This window comes from Stegastes partitus, unplaced genomic scaffold (assembly GCF_000690725.1).
Source record: "Stegastes partitus isolate 25-593 unplaced genomic scaffold, Stegastes_partitus-1.0.2 Scaffold232, whole genome shotgun sequence".
NCBI lineage: Eukaryota > Metazoa > Chordata > Actinopteri > Pomacentridae > Stegastes > Stegastes partitus.
This window is the reverse complement of record NW_007577963.1, coordinates 174,263-199,131: the sequence shown is the minus strand read 5'-3', so window position 1 is coordinate 199,131 and position 24,869 is coordinate 174,263. Positions and strand designations below refer to the sequence as shown.

The 24,869-nt window shown below is 44.5% G+C and overlaps 1 protein-coding gene across 1 annotated transcript in view; it reads left to right on the top strand.

Annotated features, from left to right (window-relative positions):
* The first annotated feature begins 1,915 nt into the window (after positions 1 to 1,915).
* The window catches only part of syt7b (synaptotagmin VIIb), a 49,589-nt gene continuing 26,635 nt past the window's right edge, over positions 1,916 to 24,869 (top strand). The window contains exons 1-6 of the mRNA XM_008281384.1: positions 1,916 to 1,967; positions 2,595 to 2,698; positions 9,684 to 9,763; positions 10,749 to 10,883; positions 14,568 to 14,768; positions 20,333 to 20,680. Of these exons, the coding sequence (XP_008279606.1) occupies positions 1,916 to 1,967; positions 2,595 to 2,698; positions 9,684 to 9,763; positions 10,749 to 10,883; positions 14,568 to 14,768; positions 20,333 to 20,680 (920 nt within the window). The remainder of the gene's footprint in view (positions 1,968 to 2,594; positions 2,699 to 9,683; positions 9,764 to 10,748; positions 10,884 to 14,567; positions 14,769 to 20,332; positions 20,681 to 24,869) is intronic.

Below are 24,869 nucleotides of genomic sequence, written 5' to 3'. Positions count from 1 at the left end.
TCTGATATGTACGTCCATACCTGGTATTAGTACGAGTTCTACTTATTTAAATTCCACTCACACTGATTAGATCTGATTATGCAAATGAGGGAGGCAGGGCACGCTGGCAGGTCCCGTGTTTGCAGAGGAGACGCTGCAGTATGGACGCATGTGGGCGGCTCTGTTTGTTTGTTTGTTTTTGCAAGACATCTTGAAATAACAGGAAGAATTATCTCAAGACTTTTGGTGTTTTTATCTGTACAGAGGGCCAAACCTTCACATCCTGCTGAGGTGGAATCACAGCGTGAGCAGAACCATCTCATTCTGATGTGTTCTACTTGTTGAGTTTACATCTGTTGCTCCTCATCCAGGAAGAGAAATGTTCAGACATAAACACGTTAACGCCAAGTTTTCATTAGTCCAAAGTATGGTTTTGTTTTCTGCTCACAGCTGAACGGTTTCAGAGGCCGGCCCGCTGGCAGACAGCAGTGGGAAGATTTAACTGGGTTGTTTTTTTATAATGGAGGTCTGTGAGTTTCTTTCAAAGTGACGTGTATATGAAGCAGCTGCCGTTATTTGTTTAACATGAAACCAACAGGATGCACTGTTTTAATAATTAAAATTACAATCCACTGCAAACAATACGTTCAGTCCTGTCCTCATAGCGTGTCCTCATAGCGTGTCCTCATAGCGTGTCCTCATAGCGTGTCCTCACGTCGGCCTTTATGTCGTGGATCTCATCACGGCCACGTCTGCAACAAGAAAGCCGTCGTACAGAGAAGTAATCACTCAACATGAAGTAGAGAAATAACACATATTTTTACATATGCTATTGTCATTATGAGCTGCACGGTGTCTCAGTGGTTAGCACCGTTAGCGCCTCACAGCTAGAAGGTCTCTGGTTGGCGTCCCGGTGAGGACACCCGGGATCTTCCTGCGTGGAGTCTCCATGTTCTCCCCGTGCAGCGTGGGTTCTCTCCGGGTTCTCCGGCTTCCTCCCACAGTCCAGAAACATGCTGAGGTTAATTGGTGATTGTAAATTGTCCGTAGGTGTGAATGTGAGTGTGCTTGGTTGTCTGTCTCTAAGTGTAGCCCTGTGATAGACTGGTTACCTGTCCAGGTGAACCTGCCTTCACCCTGAGTCAGCTGGGATAGGCTCCGCCCCCCATGACCCTGGTGAGGACTAAGGTGTAGAGATGATGGATGGATGTTGTCATTACCAATCATGACTTGTTGATTGACAGAGTTAGAGGGTTATCTGGACGTTATCTGGACGTTATCTGGACGTTACATGCACTAGCTGATCATATCGTGTCAGATTTCTGGGGGCTTCAGGCCTGAATCTCAGAGCCGTCCCGCTGATAGCAGCCAACCAGGTCAAAACCGTTAAACTTGTCCACACATGAGGTCTGGTGGTTCTGAAAGGTCTGAAAGGAGCCGCTCTTCTTTCTTTGTTTCTTCCAGCTGATGAGTGTTTCAGCTCCTTTAGTTATTTGAACAGTGGCAGCTCTCGGTTTTGTGTTGCTCCAAATTAGCATTGAAAGCAGCAGTAAGACGGAGGCCACTTATCTCTTTAGCTGCACTGAAGCGCTTGTGAAGGCGAGGGCAGCACAGCCAGCGCTCCCTCTGCTGCTGGAGCGAACGGCTCCGAGCAACAAAACTCAACCCTGGGATCTTAATTGCCGCCATAATCAAAAATCTGATAGCCTTTCAAACATTTGGCTTGTGTTTAATTTTGATGAGGCTGGTGTTTAAAAAGAAGCTGACAGTTTGTAATTGGAGGAGCCGAACAAGGTGCGTAATATACCTGAAGGAGGATCGGAGGAAAACATAAGGACAGAGGGAGGGTGAGAATGATGAGGTTGACTTAGCTAATCCACTCCCAGCGTTTGTCGGCCTCGACATGTTCCTAAACGCTGAATGTACACAGGCGGGGATGAGGAGGGAAATCGAGGGATTAAGTGAGATTCAGGAGTCCGATTTTTCAGGTAGAGAAAAAAAAGAGAGAAAATCGGATAACTGTGTTGCAGAGAGGAGGAATGCAGCGCTTTATGAGCTCATTGTTTGCCGGCGTTGTTTAGCCTTTGTGCCGTCGCATTTCGAATTACTCGGCAGACAGCGCGATGAAAGGCATCGTTGAGAGGCAGTAATTGAAAGAAATAGAGATGAGGAATAGAAGGCTGTGGAAGAAGTTTTCATCTGTCAAGACGGGAACAAAGTTGCTCGAAGGATTTACGAGATAGAAGAGAGAGAGCGGAAGCTGGTAATTGCATGGCTCCTGGCCTCCCGATATGATCTCCTCCTGACATGTGCGCGTCTCCCATTGATACATGCAGCCAACATGAGCATGAAGCCTTTATGTCTCTTCCCCTCCTCGCTCCGGTTACATTTCCCTCTCTGTCTTAGCGATGACAGATGCCACATGACAAGGATGAATGGGAAGAGGAAGGCGAGGAGGAGGCGAGGCGCTGCTCCTGATTACACCTGCACGGCTTTATGAAAATGTTGTCACACTTTGTCCTTCAACAGGTTCAGCAGTGAGCCCAGACTTGGACATGACAAGTGGTACATTAGATGCACTGATGCTCTCGTCTCCATGTGTCTCTCTCCCACAGGCTCAGTGTCTCTCAGCGTCTTCCTGGTGTCGGTGGCGTGTGTGGTTTGTGCCGTTTGGCTGGTCGCTCTATGTGGCGTCTGCACCTGGTGTCAACGGAAGCTGGTGAGTTCCTGGACGAGTTCTTCACATTTCATTTGCTTTTTTTAACCCGACGCACTCACGTTCGGCCAACAGGCAGCGTTAAACAGAAACTAGTTTTATTATGTGCAGTGGGAGACTTTAGGTGTTAAAGTTTTGAAATGAAAAACACTTTTTCAGTGACAGAGGTGGCACAAATGTCATCGTAAGAATTGTTAACCAGGTAATTTCTTTTTTTATCAATTATTATTCAAAACAGACTTTTGGTTCTCAAACATTCTCTGAATATTTAGTCGGGGCTAGAATATTCAGAGGAGGTTAATTAAATGTAAAAAAGGTTTTGTTTCGGGAGGGGGGGCGATGGGACCAAACTTCCTATTAAAACAAGTTACCTTGGACCTCGTAGAAGTTTCTCTATTTTCTGATAATCGTGGTGAAATTAATAGTTAGTCGCACCCACCTACCAAAACACGGATCTGTTTAATTGAAACGTGATTAAACGAGACCATAAATCCCTGCCAGCTTTCAGTGCTTCAACGTTTTTGACACTGAGAGACAAAAAGTGTTGGAGATCAATACGCTGAGGGACCAAATCTGTCACGAAAACACATCGTCCTTGGCGGCTTCACACCAAACCGTCTCGCATGTCCGTGTCCGACATGTTTGCGAGCGGCGCTACGTGGCTCTGCAGATAAACTCCAGCTGTGTGGGCAGTCCGCTTCTCTTTCGACGCTAGTGTGACCTTGAGTTGAACGTATACACCAATTACACGCTGTTGTCGAGCGCTGCTTGGCTTTCTCTGCCCCGTGGGCCCGAGCGGGAGGCGGAGAAGGGCTGTATGTTTGGCCATGGCAGCAAACATGACCATAAACCTCAGTGCGCTCTGTAAACATGGCTTTGTGCGCCGTGAGCCTTTGTGCATCACGGCTGTTTGCCTCCAGCCTCCAGCACCATGCTAATGATTCATATGCTAATGAGCATCACTCGGAGCTATTGGCCACTGGAGCAACTGTGATTCCTGCTCCAGCCTATATTTTGATCTGTTGGCATTTCCTACATTCTGCCCCACTTTCCTCCTTCTTGCCTCCCCTTTGTCCTGCTCTTTTGTCTCTCTGTTGGAACAGTGATCGCAGCACAGCGGTTGTTAAACACACAGAGAGTCGACTGGACTCAAATGTTAAGTTAAATGATTTATTTTAATCGGGGAACATTTGCAAATGCTCGCACTTGACCGGTGAACCCGTCACTTATCTCTGTTTACCATCAAGTTATCTGCGTCTCCGTCTTTGTTTCGGTGTCGCCCTCCTCCTTTTATTCTGAGTGCTCTGGTCTGTGTTCGTCCCTTCGTCACTTTATCTGTGTGTCCTTGTCAGGATGTCACTGATGCCTGTTTCCAGGATCGTTCCTCTGCTCTGTTGTTTCTGTTACCAGAAGCTGTAGTTTCTCCTTCGTAGTCCTTGTCTCTGGTTTTTAAATCTTTCACCTCGTTTTCTTTAGCTTGTTTTGCATCTCAAACACCAAAAGGTTGTACAGATAAACACTAAAATAAAATGAAAGAAGATCATATTGTTCAGAGAAAAGCAGGAAGCAGCAAACGTCACAAGATGACGCCAACATAGAAAACAAACTTAAATGATTAAACATTAATCAGAATATATTGTTGAAGGCGTTTGTAGTAATGGACCAATCGATTTATCAATTAACTGCTGTTTGTCGTCGTGGTTACTGAGAGAAAAATTGACTCTAAGCACAAGACGGGATAAATTTACTTGATAACATTTAATCAAAACCAAATCTAACCTTTACTAAAGTGTGTTTGCTGCCTAAATGCTTCAGACAAACATAATCCAGACGGCAATTACGTTTCATACAGAAAGGAATTGGCTGCACGGATTAGTAAAATAAAAACACAGAGTCTAGGAGATGTGCTGGTTGTCAGACTTAGTGTGACTAATTAATTACGCAAGAGGTAAGTCACTTGTTCTTCTGATAAATCACTTCTATACAATAAAGGAAAAGGAGAGTCGGAGGAAAGCGTTTGTTCCAGGAGAGATGAGGCGGTCTGGTCTCGTGCCATTGGCTGTTCTGTGGGAGTGGAGAGGGGAGGAGAGGGAGGAGGAGGGAAACCAGCCTCAGAGGCATCCAGACAGACAGGAAGGTTCTGCTGGTCCACATCCAGGTGTGTGACGACCGTGGTGACAGCAGGACTTAGGAGGAGGCTCCAGAGGGAGGCCGGGCCACGCTGCTCTGAACCGTCCGTCCCTTCACATCCCCGCTTCACCTCATCGTCTGCACAGCTTCATTATTCCAGAGTCTGCCTTCGTACTCGGCCGCTCCTGCCTCTCCCCGTCCTCTCCATCATCCCTTCTGTTTCTCACATCCTCCCACACTCTCTCAACATTGTACCTTCTCCACCCTCTCCTCTCCAGCCTCCTGAAGATTTTATGATTCTGTTTAATGATAGATGAGCTGCACTTGATAGCATATTCTTGACTGTTGGAAATCTATCCCTCTCTGCCTCCCCGGATCTAATATTGTTCTGTCCTGTGTGTGTGCTGCTGTTTACAGCAGAGCGGCTGGATGTAGGTACAGCGCAGGTCAGACCTCAGGCTTCGCTCTCCATTGAAGATGTTTCTGCTGCTGAGCTGAACGTATGAGATGTGGCATCTGAATGAATAATACAGCATATCGGGGATGCATTAGAGATGTGTACAGTAGGATGCATAAAGAGGCCACCTGTCTGCAGGAAATAAGACAAACATTCAGCATCGTGTTGGATCTGGAGCCCTGCAGCCTGCAGGATGGTGTCAGTTATTGACTGCATCTGGGTTTGAAATTCAGTTTCCTCAACCAAAGAGAAAAAAAACCTCTAACAGAATCTGATAAATAAAAAAATAGTCACGTAAAAATAAGCATCAGCAATAAACATTTATTTTTTTCCTATGACAAGAATCAGTTATTAGTTTGTTTTCTAGAAGACAATGTGGAGGAAGAGACAGCGACCGCAAAAATAAAAGCATCAAAAAATAAAAAATAAAACTACCCTCTGCTTTTTGATTTTTTCCTGAAAAGGCAAAAATCTTTTAGACTTCATTGGTTTTAGTTTTACTAAGAAGTGACCTGTTTGTCTGTTTACATCTGAGGAACTCGTCGTGTTCTCTGTCTGCATCTCAGAACATCTGCTCCAAGGTCTTCCAGACAGTTATTAAATATTAAAGAAGGTTGCATGAAAAAACTCCCCTCATAGTTTGTAAAGTTCCTGATTCCATCCAGAGCCTCGAAGACGTTCGACAAAATTTAGAAAGTTTTCATTTTTATAGATTTTTTTTTTTGTGGAATCTTTTCAAAAGTTGTCTTTTGAAAAATCTCATTTTCTCATGATTGGGTTTATTTTCTTAATTTTGTCAGTAAAAAACTACAATATTGTTCAAAAGTCTTTTTTATTAGCAAATCTTTAGCAGCCACTTCTCAGCGACTCTTCTCACTTTGATGAATAATTGAAGGAACACAGTTTCATTCAGCTCATCCTCATGTCAGACTGCCCTCATTCTCAGACTCGTCTCCTCTCAGGTTCGCGCCGCCGCCTCCAACTCGACGGTCTTCAGCGTGAACCCGTTGCTCTGCTGGGGCTTTTAAATTTGCATGTTCTCTTCATACATGTGTGGATCTCTGCAGCTTCCCGTAAAACACTCCAAAGACATGTAGATCAGGTCACCTGGAAACTTAGTGTGAATATAAAACGACACAAACTGGAGGAAAACCCGGAGCAGTGAGAGAATTATGCTGATATGGTGGAAGTAAGTTCTCCTATAAGAAGGTCACTTCTGCTGGTTTCTTCTCTTGAGCTGTTGCACAGGAGTGTTAGTTAGGACACAACGACGCACAACGAAGAGGGAAGTTCTACCTCACAACGATGTTCGATGGTTCTGGTGAAATAAAATGGAACCAGGACACACCGTCATCACCAAACAGCTCCTGCAAGATCCGTCCATCATCTCTACACCTTAATCCTCACTATGGGGGGCGGAGTCTATCCCAGCTGGCTCAGGGTGAAGGCAGGTTCACCTGGACAGGTAACCAGTCTATCACAGGGCTACACTTAGAGACAGACAACCAAGCACACTCACATTCACACCTACGGACAATTTACAATCACCAATTAACCTCAGCATGTTTCTGGACTGTGGGAGGAAGCCGGAGAACCCGGAGAGAACCCACGCTGCACGGGGAGAACATGGAGACTCCACGCAGAAAGATCCCGGGTGTCCTCACCGGGACGTGAACCGGCGACCTTCTAGCTGTGAGGCGCTAACGGTTCTAACCACCTCCTGAAAGATCCACTATGAAAAGCAAGAGAACAGTAGTTGATTAAATAAATTAAAATAAAAGAACTAGTTCTGATTTAGGGCTGCAAGGTGGCGCAGTTGGTAGCACTGTTGCCTCACATCTAGAAGGTCGCCGGTTGGCGTCCCGGTGAGGACACCCGGGATCTTCCTGCGTGGAGTCTCCATGTTCTCCCCGTGCAGCGTGGGTTCTCTCCGGGTTCTCCGGCTTCCTCCCACAGTCCAGAAACATGCTGAGGTTAATTGGTGATTGTAAATTGTCCGTAGGTGTGAATGTGAGTGTGCTTGGTTGTCTGTCTCTAAGTGTAGCCCTGTGATAGACTGGTTACCTGTCCAGGTGAACCTGCCTTCGCCCTGAGTCAGCTGGGATAGACTCCGCCCCCCATGACCCTAATGAAGATTAAGCGGTGTATAGATAATGGATGGATAGTTCTGATTTAACATGAAATTATTCTACATATGTTCAATTTAAAATAACATGAGTGAGTTTTAACTCTGATGATCTGATGCTCTCATTGATAACTGATGCAGGTGATCAGTGTTTAAGTAACGCTTCATCAAAATGTGACACACATGACAAACACTCAGTCAAGTCGATGAGGTAGAGAATTAATTACAGCAACAGATGATAACAGAAGTGAAATCTACACATGTGTTGGTGAAAAAGGAAACTTCCCTTAAATCTACGGTGTGTTTAATTCTATCCAGCCTGTTTCATGAGCGTTTATCGGCGCATGTGCTCTTCATGTCCTTGTCGTGAGCTCATAATGGAAACAAGGTTACGTAAGAGCCGAGGGTCCGTGTGACTCAGCAGGAAAGAGCTCAGTGTTATCACCTTCAAGAGTTCAATAAATACAGAGTTCAATAAAACGCAGAGGTCAATAACTGTAACTACTGTATGCTGCTCTGCTGAAAGCGCCGTCCATTGAGTGGGCAAAATGTGCACAGAGCAAGTAAAGTAGGATCCATAATATCCTGCCAGAGGAATGTATGCAGTTAGCAGCTCAGCACACAAACGATCCTCCTGCAGCTTTGAATCCAGTCTGAGACGAATGCATTCATGTTCCTGATGGGTTTCTGTACAACATCCTACATCAGCTGCATCACTTCTCTTCAGCTAGTTTTAGACGTTTAGAAATCCAGGTTGATTTCACCCACTGATAGCAACACGGCGACGCTAACAGGGATGTATCGTACGTGATCAGGCCGGGTCTCGCTCCAATTAAATCTCCAACGGTAATTGCATTCTTACTTACATTCATTAATTGTGATCGAGAGCAGCAGATTTGCAGCGGAGATTGCTCTGTTAGCATGAAGGAGATGACTTCATTCAGCTTATTTAATGCCATCTTCATTATCAGCAATCTGGTTTGGAAACTTTTTAGAGTGAACATAAGCTGCTCGTGTTCTCCATTCAAGCTGCTGTAGCCCAACGTTGGAGAGCGTTTGTGTGGAGGAGCAGCGCTGCAACTCTGTAGCGCATGCATCGGAGTTTTGCACCACTGAACTTTTAAATGTGCATTTATTTTGTAGTTTGGGCTTCATGCACTGCAGCCAGTGATGCACGATATTAACATGTCTGGCCGATACCAATATCTGATATTAGGATTTCTGATATCGCTTATAACCGATGCTACCGATGTCAGTGTTCAATTTTTGTTCGCATTGAAAAATGAGTACGAGTGGGTTGTCGCTCTAACTCACCTGGTTGAGCTGGTGACCCACGTACAGAGGCTATAGTCTCTGATGCAGCGGCCATGGGTTCAAATCCCCCTCATGGCCCTTTGCTGCAAGTCCTTCCCCCATTCGCCTCCCCCACTTTCCTGTATCTCAAACGTAGAGACGAAGGCGCTGATGTTCCACAATCATCGGCTAAATTAGTTCATCGGACCGATACCGATATCTGGGAAAAAACACTGATATCGGCCGATACCGATGTGGTCGCCGATATGTGGAGCATCCCTACTGCAGCCCTGTTATAACCTCCCTCACTATGTAGCTGTAGATGGACTGACACAGAATGATCACTTTTGTTTTTTCTTCTACGTCACACAAATGCATGAGCACCAGTTTCAGCCCATTGACCTGATATCCAGTAGATCTAAATGTGTCATCACTTCCTGTCTGACTGAAGCTCCTGCCACCTGCGCCCCAACAGCCAACCCTCTTTAGATGTTTTTCTCCTGCCACGATACCACAGTCTGAATCACCTGGACCTGCTTGACTTATTCATACACGCCACACCGTGATTGGGTGTTAATTGCTTAATTGTACCGCGCGGCGCACCTGCGTGGAAGCACCTGCATTGATGTGTTGATGTGTCACCTGTCTCCACGTGTCCCTGCGTCTTCATGGGACCGACTCCATCGCGGCCTGCAGCTGCAGGACATCACTGTGCTGCTGTCACGCATGTGAGAGTGTTTTTGCATCTCATTACAGACAAAGTGGTCCCTTGTCACGTTCTGATCCTCCACCCTGGCAGCGGTCCTGACGTCAAACCGATCCGGTGCTCTTCCCTGGTTTATCATATTTTACGACAAGCGGTGGCACCTGATGCCGTTTTAAAGCCTGTGTTCTTCCACTGATGCTGCTCTAACCACACTATCCAGTAAGATGTCTTTCCTCCCAGTCACCCTTTTGTTTCTGTCTCTCTTGCGTCTTTGCAGGGAAAAAGGAATAAACCAGGGGTGGAGGCGGCCAGCTCTCCAGATTCTGTGAGAGGTCGAGGGGAAAATAAAGCCATCAAGTAGGTGACAGGGAGGGAGTGGATGGAGGCACATGGAAATGATCTGTAATGTGGTTATAGGGGCGCATTTCTGATCGCAGGGCTAATGTGGTAGCTCCCTGCACGCTCTGAAATGTCCAGCCTGAGATGACGCCCTCCACATAGTGTCATATGGACATTTATCAGAGGCTGGACAGTTGTTTGTTCTGTTTGTGTAAATCACAGGTTGGGTTGTGTTCAATGATATTTACCTTTTTTTCTTCTTTTTAAATGACAACTTTGATGTGTTTGGATCATTCAGACAGAAAGAGTTCAAAATATTCACAGCTGTGTCTGTCTTTGCTTTACTTATAATATTTTGGATCCCAGTATTTCTATGGGGATTTCATTTTATTAAAAAAAAAAAGGTGCCCTTGGCATCAAATTACAGATCCAACAGTTTATTTCTATCACTTGTTTGCTTCTCTTTCGTTTCCTGTTTCTCAGATTCGAGCTGTTATGTGACTAAACCTGTTGTGTTTAGTTCACACTGACTTTTCTGTCTCCTCTGGTTTTGTGTTTTTGTTTCCTCGTCCCAGACAGAGAGATAAAAAGCTCCGAGGTCGAATCGTTTGTCTCTGTTCTGAGTGTTTTAACAGCATCAGCACAGACTTAAACCTTTATCATGTGGAGCTGAATGACGTGACGTTAAGCTCACCTGGTTTATGATGAACAACTATTAATGTTAACAGAACTGAAGCCGTAGACTGACACGTTGTTATTATTATTATTATTATTGTTATTATTATTGTTATTATTATTGTTATTATTATTATTATTATTATTATTATTATTACTACATTTTCTCCTGTTTATGACCGCCCTCACCTTTACAGGTATGAGACAGCGTGCTAACTTCCTGCCTTGTGTCTCACCTCTCCCCTCCTCTGTCATGTTTTACTTCCTCTTTACCTGTCTGTGATTGTTTCTCACCTGTCCTACGTCTGTTGTCTCTCTCCGGCTGCAGCGATCTAGACAGAGACTTTTGGAATAACAATGACAGCAGCAATGTGCAACAGAGGTGGAGCTCCTACCCGCCCAAGGAGTTCCTCTTAAACATGTCTCCATACGCTCCCTACGGAGACCCTCGCCTCACGCCCAAGTGAGTCTCAGTCGCGGCTGGTAAGGGACCCGTCCACCTGGGCAGGGCTGTAATGAGCAGGGGCTGGTGTACACCTCCGTGAGACCGCTTCATAGAAATTGGACACGATTAACAGCGTAATGATTTGTTTTCCCAAACTGAATTGGCTATTCCAGGCTAGTGTTTTGCCATTTGTGTGCATAAGTATCTGACAAGTAACACAAAAATGCTCCAAATCGTAGGCAAAGGTTTAATCAATACATCACTCGGAGCAGTGAAAGGTCACATTTAACAGCCTGGAGGGGGGCAGAAAGCCTCGTTTTTAAGGCCACACGCCTTTGAACAGCGGTTTCCTCTCATCCCCGGCAATCCTGGTGTTTTTGCATCGAGGCGTGTCCACAGCGAGCGGGTGTTTAGTATGCACTGCTGGCCACGCAGCACCGGCCCTAAACGTTGCTGCGATTCTTAGGACTGCCCCGACATCGGCACAAATTATTTTATAAGTGATGTCTTCTAGATGAAGCCTGCCAAAAAACCCCAAACCAAATTATTTATTTATCCCATTTGAAACCAGAAAACAGGATTTAAATCATGAATATTTCTGGGGTAAAATTCCACAAATATTCAGAAATAAGAGACTTTTGAGTCCCATCTGGCTCCGGTTAAGTCTCACACACTGTGCAGTAATTTGGGGAAGTGGTGTTTTATTTTTGCTCCGTGCCCAGTGTACAGGGTGTACCAATGAAAATGTTTGACAGCCCCATCGCCTACAGCCCTGCTAGCCTCACCAGACCCTGGTTTCTGTTTTTTTTGCCTCTCACCTGCAGCCCATGGAGTGTTACCATGGAGACGGACAACCCTCAGAGAGCAGATCTCACTGTTTTACATGAACCTTTTCCCTGTTTGTACACGCAGGCCTCTCAGCTCCAAACTATTCACATCTGCTTATGACAGACTTGACATGAATATGCTGAGGAATCAGAGGGTTGACTGTTGTTTACAGTTTGTTTAATCTTTGACTGGGATGCTTTGAAATAATAGTTTGACATTTAGGGAAGTGTGCTTATTTGCTTTCTGGCAGAGAGACGGGACGATCAGCAGCGCTCTCACGCTGTATGTTTCATTAAACATGAAGCTAAAGCCAACAGACGCTTTGAGTCGGCATCCATCAGCGCCTCTAACGCTCTGCAGTTAGCATGCTGTAGCTTAGACTTTATTAATCCATCCATCATCTCTACACCTTAATCCTCACTAGGGTCACGGGGGGCTAGAGTCTATCCCAGCTGACTCAGGGTGAAGGCAGGTTCACCTGGACAGGTAACCAGTCTATCACAGGGCTACACTTAGAGACAGACAACCAAGCACACTCACATTCACACCTACGGACAATTTACAATCACCAATTAACCTCAGCATGTTTTTGGACCGTGTGGGAGGAAGTCGGAGAACCCGGAGAGAACCCACGCTGCACGGGGAGAACATGGAGACTCCACGCAGGAAGATCCCGGGTGTCCTCACCGGGACGCCAACCGGCGACCTTCTAGCTGTGAGGCCACGGTGCTAACCACTGATCCACCTGCAGCCCTCTGTAATAACCCCCAGAGGAAAATTCAGGGTTTTTTGGGTTTTTTTTAGACGTATCTTGTGGGTTTAATTTGCACAAAAAGCAGAAAAACAAGCGTCTAACTGGGAGTTCTGAGTCGGACTGCCCTGTAAAAACACAGTCGATCGCTGTTTTGTTGTGAACAACATAATACAACATGCTAATTAGTAAGTTACCGAGGTGTCGCTGGATGGATGCTGTTACTTCTGAATTCTGTTATGTTCCTCGTCCAAGTGCGAAGTCTCACCAGCAGCTGGCTGTAGCTTCATGTTTACCACACAGCTGTGACGGTGGCATCCATCGCCGCCGTTTAGCTCCTCGCCCAGCAGCAAATAAGCACATCTCTCAAACTGTTCCTTTAACGGGGTGGTTTTTGTTGTACTGTTCTGTTTATTTTGTGTGTGTGTGTGTGTGTGTGTGTGTGTGTGTGTGTGTGTGTGTGTTCAGTCCTGTGTTTTTACTCCTCACCCCCATTCACTCTGTGTGTTCACTACTCCCACTATCGCTCATAGTACTTTAAGTGCTCCACGGCTGCCCGGTAGCCTCCCGGGTCCAGTCTGCAGCGCCCCGATCCAAAAATAGTGACCCTGTGTCCTCGGCGTACAGTAGCAGCAATTAAGTGTTTGGCTGGTGGAAACGTCTGCTTCACATCAACCTCCATCCCGTCGTTTAGATGCATCTCACACAGCCGCTCAGGCATTAGGAAAACCTGTTCCTTCTTATCCGCTCTAATTACAACTCACTTGACTCTTTGGAAAGCGCAGGGTGATCAATTACTCTGTATCTGAGCAGCGACGTTGAAATGATTGTAAATTCAGAGAGTAGCTGTGATTACAGCTTCTGTTGTGATTGCAATCCATTATGTTATTGGCATAATTATTCCGTTTTAAGTGGCTTTAATCGGCTACACTTCCAAATATGTGATCGGTAAGTTGTCTGCTGTCAAATCCACGGTCAAGGAAAGCTCCTTTAGCCAAGTCCAGAGCTTCAGAGGCGATCGGAGGTAGATTAGAGCGACATTTCAAAACAATTAGGCGAAAATAAAAACAATTAAGGACAGACAAGATTGATAAATAGGAAATTCACAGGAGAACGGCAGAATTTCCAAGACGCTCATTAATCCTAATCAGCATCATAATATTATTATTATGAATCCTAATTGCATGGACGCCGTTCAACCAAACAGTAGGCCGGAAAATGTCCCATTATTCAGTGACAAATCCTTCATTTTATTGTCACTTAATGTCTCAATGTTGTGGCGGACGCCCTCCTGTTGTGCTGCTGCCTGTTGTGTGGTTTGTACCGAAGTCAGCGTTCTGTCTGTGCTCGTCTCTGTGACGTCTGAGTCCAGGTCAGTCCGGGTGGGTTGGTGGCATGCCGACAGAAACACCGTCTCCTCGAGCAGGGAGTGTTTGTTCTGTGACATATTCTTTTGCAGACACATTAGGTAGAAGGAGTGCGTGTTGTGAGATTAAAGTGACGTTGGTGTGTATCTGCAGCCTTCACATCTGAAGATGATGCATCATTACTATTATTCCCACTTCAAAGCAGGTTGATCACTGCCGTCTCCCTGTGTGGAGGGAAATGTGCAGACCTGCTGCCTCTCATGGCCCATTTCTCACCTTCAATACGTCCAACAAACCAACTGCAGTGGACTTGCTGCGTACACACACTCCACACTTGAATTTGTGTGAATTAGGCTTTAAAAAGTTTGGATGATTAATTATTTACAGCAAGTAAAATGAGTTTTTGTGCAACTTTGCACCCGACTATTTGCACTATTTGTTTGGTCTGGTGTGAGTGTGTGAAGAGCGAGACGGCTGCTACGAGTGTTAGACAGCAGATCTCAGCTCAGACGTCTTCTCTGCTTGTTTTCTGACCAGCAGCTGCTCCTTTCTGTTCTTCACTGGACGCTTGTGGTTGGACTCAGCGTCCACAGAGTGTCTTACTCACCGGTTTCTCTTCCTTACTGATGACACTTTTGCTCTCCGGCTCTGTGCGTCTGTCTCTCGTCTTTCTCTTTTTTTGTTTTTGTATCCTCTCCTGGTTCCTTCCTCCTGTCTGTCCGTGTTTCTCTGTCTATGATCCACTGTTCCTCCCAGTGGGGCCGTGGCTAAGGGTGGGCAGGGCGGTGCTGGACCCTCACCGGGGGCCAGCGACAGCGGGGTTGGTGCTTGCTCTGACACGGGGGCGGGGCCAAGTCGCAGTGACAGCGTTCGGAGCATGGTGACAGGGGGCAGCAAGGCCGGGCGCTGGCAGACGGTCCAGAGCCACATGCATGCCGGAGGCCTGCGGTTTAGCAAGTGAGTGGCACATGGTGACAAAGGGACACGCATGAGGGGCTACAGTGGGCACAACAACAACAACAGCATGGTGTGGGTATCAAGGAAGTGAGTCTGTAAACGCATCATGAATGGGGCTGTTGCATGTAGACGCAGATGAAGCCATTCTTCACACAGTGCAGATGAAGATAATGTAAAGAAGGTCTGACAGAGAAGCCAGCTGCTTGGAGGATGTACCTGTGATGCATGAGTAGCTGCTGAAGTCTCTCGACTACACAGAGCTTCCTCACTCATAACCAAACACCATCAGCTGCCAACCAGCTGATGTCTCAGACAAAGTGAATCCACGCCGTCATACTGTTCCTCTGCAGGCTCCAATTTACTGAAGGCTGTGACAGTTTCGAGAATTTCAAACAAAACAGATGCTCTCTGCAGATCTTCTGTTTGTTCATCTGAAGTAACAGCTTTTTCAACTCGGCGCGTCGGTTGCTATAAACAGCGGCGGATACAAATCAAACTTCCTGCTACACGCTTGAGTGCAACTTAATTTTAACCAAACGTCACCGTATAGGAGCCTCTGCAAACAGCTGAGTGGCTGCTTTGTTCATGCAATTAGGTTTGTTCAACAGCCAATCAGATGGCTGCTGGTTACTACTGGAGCCAAATGATCCTAATAGACAATAATCAGCTAATAGTGGAAACTCATAGTAGTTAGACTAGTTTAGGCCTCTGGCTCCAGACATTAAAGTCCCGTTTATCTTCCCCACAGACAGTTTTATTTGACTCACAGGTGGAGCATTTCTGTGGCTGCCGTTGTGATGAAACTCGTTAAATCATCACCACAAAAGATAAAATGGAAAATATTTGGTTCTTTGGTAAGAAGTCAGAAATCTGAGTAACTTCAGCTGCGATTGAGACTCGTCCATCGAGCCAAAATTAGGATTTCTCTGAAAGGAAGGACAAATAATTCAAACTGATGGCCTGAACATAAACTACAGGGTCGTTTATTATCTGAAAGTGTGTCTGTGTGCTGTGAGGTATATTGAAGTTTGAAATAGGAAAACAGCTTAACGGGAAAACTCTTATGGAACCAGCGACTCCCTTTTTGCAAAAACATCAAGTTACGTATTCAAAGGAAACTCACACAAGCAGCTGCTGGGAAACGGTTTGTCGTCATCACCGGGTCACATGTCGAGTAAACCATAAAGTCAAAGCTTCGATGCCTGTTTCTCTGTATTAAGTCCTAATTTGTTTATATCTGAGGTGGATGTGGAAGTTATGAACAAATGATTGATTAATGAAAGTTTTTGGACAGAACCATCAGGAACTGAGGAGGGTGATGAATAATAAATATGATTTCTGCCCAGATAAACACAGAGTCTTTAGTAAACACTTGATCCGGTACCAGAGAGCAAAATACGTCAGAATAGCTCCGTAAACAAGTGTAGATGTTCACAGTTACAGTTATTCCACCGTCCATTCATCAGATAACTGTTCATGGTACAGCGTGTTCTTGTTCTAATAAAAAGACTCGATCAGGAAACAGAAAGCAAAACTCCAGAGTCGCGTCTTGATTGAATTGTAGATTTTATAAATTGTTTCCGCACATAATGACTGAATAATTTGGCTCTGGAGAGCTCAACAGTCCGTGTAATTCTTTCTAATTCTCTGTCTGATTTGCACCATCAGAAGGAATCAAATGAAAAATAAAAAACTTTCATTATCTTGTTTTTTTTTTTTTTTTCCACCAGCTGCTTGATAAATGGATAATTGGCTCCATGTAAAAACATTTAATTGGTCAGATTTGGGTTTCAGAATTAGATTTTTAACCTAAAATTTAAAACAAAAAGCTCAATCAGTAATTTTTCATGTCTGTGTTTTGGCTTGTGGTCGGACCGTACCATTAGTGTTACCTGGGAGGCAGCCACAGATTCATATCAGCTACCTGAGTTTAGTAGTTATGAGACGTATGTGAACATTGCTGATAACAAAGCATTACTAGACTCATCATATAGGCCTTTAGACGTCCTGGTTGTGAGCGCCTCTCATATAATTTATGTGCATTTATGTGTGTGCATGTATATGAATGAATGCAAATGCTCAGATGGAGCCTATGGGCTGCTACAGGAAGGAATGAATAAATTAAGAAGTGGTTTGCTCTCTGAATAAATGAAGAAATCAAAGTAAATGTTATTGTAATACTGTTATATACCATCTATAGCGCTTCAGTAATGCCTGGCATGTATTGTAGATGATAAATATTGGTGAGGTCAGATGTGGCCGGGTCCATCGGTGGCCACCCCCCCTGGACACTAATGGTACAGTCCAAGTACAAAACACAGAAATTTAAAGTAGGAAAAATGATTTTTAAAATTTTCTTTTTAACTTTTGTTTGAAGATTAATTCTGAAGCATCGACCCAAACAAGAAGAATTAAAAATTAAGAGGCAGATTGAGCTTTTAGTGAAATTAAGAAAACACAGACCAGCTACAACCTAAAGCGTTTATTTAGTGTTTTTGTTTCTTGTCTTTTAATCTAAATGCTCACACTGGGCTGTCAGACTGTAGTCGTGTCTCACTGAGCTGCTCTAAGCTCTTCACAATATTTTTTCCAGTAAATCCTAAAATGATTATGACTTTTCAACAACATGGCAGCAACACTTCTGGACTTTAATTTCCATTATCCAGTTATATTATTCTGCAGTTGTTTTATTCCTCTGTTTTCTCTCCTCCTTTTTAGATCTGCCCGTATTTCCATTTGTCCTCTGGAATTGGTTTCTATTTTGGGCTTTTACCTCTCTCTCTCCTCACTGTTGGTTTTTTTTTTTTTTTCCACTCTCCTTGTTTTTCACCCTCCTCAATTTCCCTTAATTACAAAATCATTCAAGGTTTATAGTCGTCTTAATTGACTTTCAAGCAAGAAGAAATGTGAAAATAACCCTGTGAGTCAGTAATAGGATACAGCTGATAGAGAGGCTGCTGCTGCTGCTGTTGGGATACAGACGACAGCAGAGATGCTCCTGAAAGCAGCAGCAGCAGAAACGACGGCGAGGAAATCGGTCAGCAAAGGGCTCTGCGGTGTGAGGCCTTGAAATTTTTCAAACGAGTAAATCCGGTGCCAGATTTATGACACTGAACAGACTGGCAAAATGTATTAGCACATGGACCGGCTCCCAGATGTCTGGCCGAATGTCACCATCAATCCAGCCACATGTATTGATTTATCATAATGTCAGTTATGATAACATGACCGTCGAAGCCAGAAATAATGTGCAGCACGGAGCTTTTTTATACGTGTCGACTGACCTTTTAGGTTATTCACAGCTGCAGTGTTCAGTTTATATTCATATAATCGTGTTTTCTTTGTACGTTTGTGTTGTTTTAGTTTTACGTCCACCTGCCTGTTGGTCCGGTTCAGAGCAGGTCTCACCACAGGAGCAAAGACATGAAGATTAGCAGCAACAATACACCAAAACATGACTGTTGTTATACCGTAAACCTAAAATATAAACACACACAGAGGTGGCTTAAAATGTTGAGTTCACTGAAACTCAAATAATCACTTCACAAAATTCACTCTTATTTTACAGACGTTTCCAGTTTCGTTAAATTACAGCTGATATCTAGTAAAATGACAGAAAAAAAATAATGATTTACTGGTCAACCCTAAAAAAAACAAACAACAACAAAAACAAGGCAAATCTGTAAATATTTTTTTTCAAATGATAATTTCTATTATTCACCTTTTACAGTGTTTTACCATAAAAATACAGTTTTTACTGTAAATCAGTAAAACATGTTAGTATTTTTTTAAAAGAAATTTGCCGTTAAGTTTTGTTTAAAGTATATTAAAGGTTGAAAATTGGAAATTTTTATGACTTTTATTTCACAATTTTCTATTTTTCATATTGACTATATTTATTTTTTAAAAAGCCAAAACAGTAAATAATGTCCACAATAAAAAATATGTAATTTTACAAATAATAATTTATGTGTGTGGATGTAAGATTGTTGTTAAAGTTGATGTTTTTTGTTTTTTTTGTGTGTGAAAGAAAAAGGTTTTGATTTTGGCGTTTTTCATACAGAGCAGCTGTGGAACTATTTCCTCCACTGTAGATAAGTTTTCTTTTTTCCCAGTAATGACGTCCTGAATGATTCTCCGTTTATTCTGCTGGATAATTCTACGATGACGTGTTATTGCCATCAGAGCCTTCGACTAGTTTCTGAATGCGGCTGCTCGTCTTTTACGTCGATGATCCGACTGAGATTTTAGGAAATGCTCCAACTATCAGTCACCTAAAAAAAAATACACATAAATTAGACTTTATTTTAACTTTTAAAACCCTAAATACCCCAAATATCTCCTCCCACTCCGACACTTCTGCTCAACAGAAATGACTTTTATACATTAATTCTCATTTATTCCGTCGGAGTGTTCGGCACAAGTAAACAAACGTTGTCATCAAAGCCTGTCCTCAGGAAAGACCTGCGAGTGTGACTGAGGAGAGGAAGCCTGCATGCTCCAGTGCATGTATATGAGCTCTGCCTTGTATTTACTCCATCCAGCATCGCTGCGCTCCTCGGGGGTGCTTGTCTCTCGGCTCTCCAGCAGAGTTAGAGCCGAGTTAATACCGAAGAGCGCCGCGAACACAACTCAAGTCCAGGCAGTAAATCCTCCCTCACAGCATTAGCTCCAGACAGAGCTGTTTAGCAGCAGCTTACAGTCATCGGGCAGGCCAATGATTGAGGGGAGGATAAGGGGTGAAGCACTATTACATGACTGTAAGAGCAGCAGACCGGTAATTAGAGCGCAGACTTAAGGAACAGTGATTGGTGGTGGTGGGGAGATAAAGGGATGTGAGGGCCGAGGGTGAAGAAAAGATGAATGGACGACGCAGAGCAGCTGAGTTCAGAAGGTAGACGGGGAAGAGTGGGAAGGGAGCTGACAGGACCTCAGAGGAAGACCGGTGGAGGCAGAGAGGCAACAAGGCACCAAGGTAGAAGTAGGTCAGGGCTAATTAGGGGGAGAGATAACGTGCAGAAACAATTTAGCGCTGCAGATGGAGAACAGAGACTCCAGTTAAGTGATAGTGAGACTTTAACTTCAGCTGGAGTTCAATCCTGCTCAGGCAGAGGTTTGTTTTGACACCGTTTGGAGAACAATAAGTGAATGTTTGTTGCATGCCGGCCCGTCCACACACTCATAGCCTGTGCTGCAGTTCAACACAGCTGTCCACATACAGATGTTGACCAGTCATCTGCAGACTGTTGACAACCTGCTCTTCTTCTCTCTCCTTGTTTCACTGATCTCTGCTGTTTGTTCTCTCCTGATTCTCCATCTCTTGGATATTCTCTCTGAACACTGTGTCCCCACATATCATCGGCATATTTATACACGGTTTTGCCATTTTTATCCTCTCTGACTTCCTTTTGATATCATCATGATCACCTGCCACCAGCTTTTTTTTTACACTTTCATCTTTCCTACTTTCATCTTACCTGCCCTGTCTGGTGTCTCTCTGTCATCTCTAACTCCGATGTCTTCCCTGTTGTACCCGTCCTTGGTGTCCCGCTGTGTCTGCCCAGTTTCGGGGACGCCTCGCTCTCCTCCGCCTCCACCCTGGAGCACATCCCGTCCTCGGCTGTGGCGCGTCCACGTCCCTTGGTCCGGCAGCAGAGCCTCCAACAGCCCCTCACTCACCAGCCCCCTCCGGGTCCCAACGACCCCCCGGTCACCTCACAGAGCCTGGGCCAGCTCCACACGGGCCCGGGCGGCGGGGGCCACCGCGGGGGCCCACGGGGGGTCCGGGGGAGTCCGGCTGGAGCCTCCCGGTACAGAGGAGCAGGGGCGGGCCGGTCGAGGTCGAACCCGGGCAGCTGGGACCACATGATGGAGCAGATCCGCCACAGAGGGCTGGACGTCAAGTCGTTCTTGTGAGTGTCACGAAGTTTTCTGAAAATCTATGATGATGATGATGATGATGATGATGATGATGATGATGATGATGATGATGATGATGATCTGAGTTTCACGGCTGAGCTCATCTGGTGCACGTCACAGTCTGATATAAGAGTCCAGCAATAAATCCCAGCTTCAGGTGTTTGGGGTCATTTCAGGAGCTGGACCAGAGTCTGCACTGATGCTGAGAGAAGTTCTTACATCCTTACAGGTCAAATCCTCCATGAACATGTTTATCAAGAGCGAAGTAGGCACTGAGTGGACAAATAGCTGTGAGGGTCATACTGGTGATAAAAAGAATAATAATCCTAATAATAAAAATATTAATAACTTCTGATAATGCTCAGATGTTCGTTAAATCTCATAAAGTCTGATAAATAGAAATAGAAAGTCAAGAAACAGATTAAAGATGGTAAAGATACACAAAACACAGACTTTTAGAATAAATAAATCAACACAACAAACCAAATGGATGCAACTATAATTAGAAATGCAGCACAAATCTCATTAGATAAAAAGATTAGATAGAATAAAAGAAAACAGAGTGTAGTTTTAAAAAAAGAAAAGTAATAATACAATAAATAAATAAGAATAGACCAGTAAATGTCATGTTTAAATAGGTTTCTTTTGCTGTAGTTGTTCACTGGAGCTAACTTTCACTGTTTCATGTCAACTTTGGTGGTTTTATGCTTCAGTTTATAATGTGTGTCGTCTTTGTGGGTAAAACCTGAACGCACAAAGTAATGACCAACATTTCTCTCTGAAGTGTGTCAGAACAGAAGCATGAAGCTTCATAAGATTGAAAAATACTCGAGCGTTTAGAGAAAACTGCTCCTAAGTGCAGCACTAATGTAAATGCTCTGATGTGTTCTGGTTTGTGTTCCTGCTGAATGTGTTGCTTTGTGCTGAGTGGTGTCTCTAACAGTCTGTCCATCTCTCTTTTTATTTTAAACTAAAGGTGGACAAAGTGTTAGAAGCAGCTCTTAGTGTAATACGACACAATCAGCACCGCAAAGTCCAGATAGATTCTGTCTTCACACAGGTAGGCTTTATTGGAAGGTGCTGCTGAACTAGCGGCGGTTTAGCGGCGCTGTAGTCGGATACAAACACGTCTCTGAGCGCAGATGATGGAACTCAGTCACATTTTTGCAGAATCTAATGCAATCCTCCACCGCGGGCTGCAACAAACACCGTCTCACTGAAAATCTGAATTAGTTGTTCCAGAGATACTGACTCATGTGAACAATGATCAGAGTTTAGTTTGTCGACGTGCGTGAACGTTTCAGGTGTGACAGGTTGTTTACGACATGATTCACGTGATTAGTGCTCGTGTAGATCACGCCGTCCTCCCTCAGGCCCCTGATCAGCTCTGTGAGTATGCTGCATAGTGATCCTCTGCAGGCCTTTCATTTGTACTGATTGATTTGTCATCACGTGTTGGTGGGTTCATTAGCATTTGTAAATTAAATTAAACCCATTTTTGAATGCAGAGGTGCAGATATAACATCTAAAAAGTGTCTTATATACATTATACTGTGAAGACTTCCAGCCAGACTTGTTTTTAACTGCAGTCATTAATTTGTCTGAAAGCTTTGTAGAATGTGTTTCTCTTCTAGTAGACGTACAGGAACCCCACAGCTGCAGGACAATGTGGAGACTCTTGTCGCTCCTTTATGTGCATCTTTTGTGCCGACGTTCAATCCAAGAGTAAAGAATTACCCCCATCACTGTTGGGCAGTTATTAAACAGCTGAGCAGCATTTGATTAAAATATATTCAGCTAAACTGTGCTTCATAAATTTAAACCTAAAGACTCGATCCATCATTTGCTTCCAGAGTTTTTTCAACATAACAATTAGATAAACTTCAGGAGTGATCCTCAGCTAACCAGGGTTCAGAAGAAACCTCCACCACACAGCCGCCATGGATCTCTGCAGGTTTTACGACACCGACGATTTCCCGACTCGTCCACCGCTGAGCCGAGCGGCTGCTGCTGTCCGAAGGCCGCTGATTGTTTGAGATACCGAGCACGGCGAGCTCTCCTCCTCCTCCTCCTCCTCCTCCTCCTCCGCTTGACTTGAGTGATAGATTACAGATGATGTGCTCCACAAAGCAGCCTCACGTGTGCGCCTCCCTCCCCTCCTGACCGTAAACCCATGCATCCCCACGCCACAGCGTCTCCGCTCCCGTGCTTTCTGCATGTCTTCCCATTAGCAGTGTCTCCAGGCCAGTGACCTCCTGCCGATGTGAATCATCATTCAAATAAAGGCTCGTTCATAGAGTGAGGTGGCGTTCCCTGTTGTCCCCGCCTCCGTCCTCTGAATCTCGCTGGACCAAACAGTTGTTGACCCTGCTGGGGGGAAACATGATGTGAGAGGCGGAGGGAGGCGGGAGCATCATGCATTTGTGATCAGACAGGTATGAACAGCCCAATGCAGCAATTTCACCTTTCACTCGTGTCCACGTGCGGTCGGCGCGGCGACTGAGGCGTGCCGCTTCCATCTCAGATCGATGGAGCCGGTGTAGGTGGTAATGATTTCAGCGTCCGCCGCTTGGAGTGCGCGTGTCTTTTTCGGTCATCTATACAAATCCATTCACCTTATCGATGAGCATCATGTTGGTGCTGTTTACACATTCCCAGTGGGCCGCTGTCTCTCAAGTGTTAATGTGTTCCTCTTGTCGTCGATACCGCCTCAACAAACAGCATCTATCTTTTTACTACAGGCAGAGTAAGCAGGCTGGTGAAATGGAAGATGTGTAGCAGGTCAGAGGAAGAAGACGAGAAAATATCCAAAAAGCATCATATAGGATTTACTTTGTTAACTGTTTGATCCTGCTGATAGTCATCTTGTTGGCATGCATTTAGTGCTGCAATAGTTTTTATCCAGTGATGCACGATATTAGAATTTCTGGCCGATACCGATATTAAGATTTTTGATATCGCTGTTAATCGATATCACCGATGTCGATAATCAATTTTTGTTCACACTGAAAAATGAGTGTAAATAAACACTGTGAGAAAACTATTCAGAAGAAGCCCAGATTAGACCACGTAGTCTACCTTATTACAAAAGTAAAACATATTTAAACATATTTAAGTCGAGGAACATTTAAGTAAAAACATCTGTGAAACAACAGCGACATTAGACGTAGAGATGAAGGCGCTGATGTTAGACGATCGTCGTTTTTTTGGTTTGTTTGTATATCGGACTGATACCGATATATGGGGAAAACCACTAATATCGGCCGATACCGATGTGGTCGCTGATATATCCCTATTTTCAGCTCAACATTAGAGCCTTCAAACCATCCTAAAGTTTTGCTGTCTGTCTCATACAGACGTTTTTTTCTGAGACACGTTGTGATTTCATTGAGACTCACCTTCTCTCATCGTCGCCTGGTCCAGTCAACGTTTAAACCAAAGTGAGACGAATCCACAAAATAAAAATGGATTTTTTTCTCCACCTGAATGTTATAATTATGTCTAAAATTGTCAGAGCATTGATGTGAAGGGAAACAGGGAAAAAAAAGTGTTGTGGATTCAGAACTGCCTTTTAGGAAATTACTGTGGTGAAGAAAATACGTGAAGGTTGTCCTTGGATCAGCTGCATTAGCGGCTGTATGAAACAGACAGAGCACAGCAGAGAGGACGGCATGAGAGGCAGCAGTATGTGCCTACATGTGGGATGTTATTTGTGACTGTGAATTACTGGATTAGTTGTGGGCAAACGCTGATTGGCTCAGGGCGCCGTCTGCGTGGCCTCTTGGATTCACGGTGCAGCATACTTTAGTGAAATGTAATTTGGACGATTTCAGGCGTGTTTGGAGGGACAATAAACCGACATGATGTGCTTCTTTGTTGCAGGTTTTTGTTAAGGCCACCTCAATTTCCATGGATTTCTTTTTGCTGTTTTAGTTTCCTGCACGTCATTTCAGTTGCTTCTGTTTTCTGTGAAACAATCCAAACCTCTCTTTCAGGGTTCTGCTGCGTCTTTATTGTTCACATTTCTGGAAACGATAAAACCGCATCAGTCGTCCTCAACCTGTCTGCTAAGGATGCTCATTTCAGTAAAACACATTTCTGTGACTGTCGTACAGTATCAGTACAGTAGACAGAAAAAAAAAACCCCTCATCAGCGATTGAATGCATCCACGGCCTTGGAAG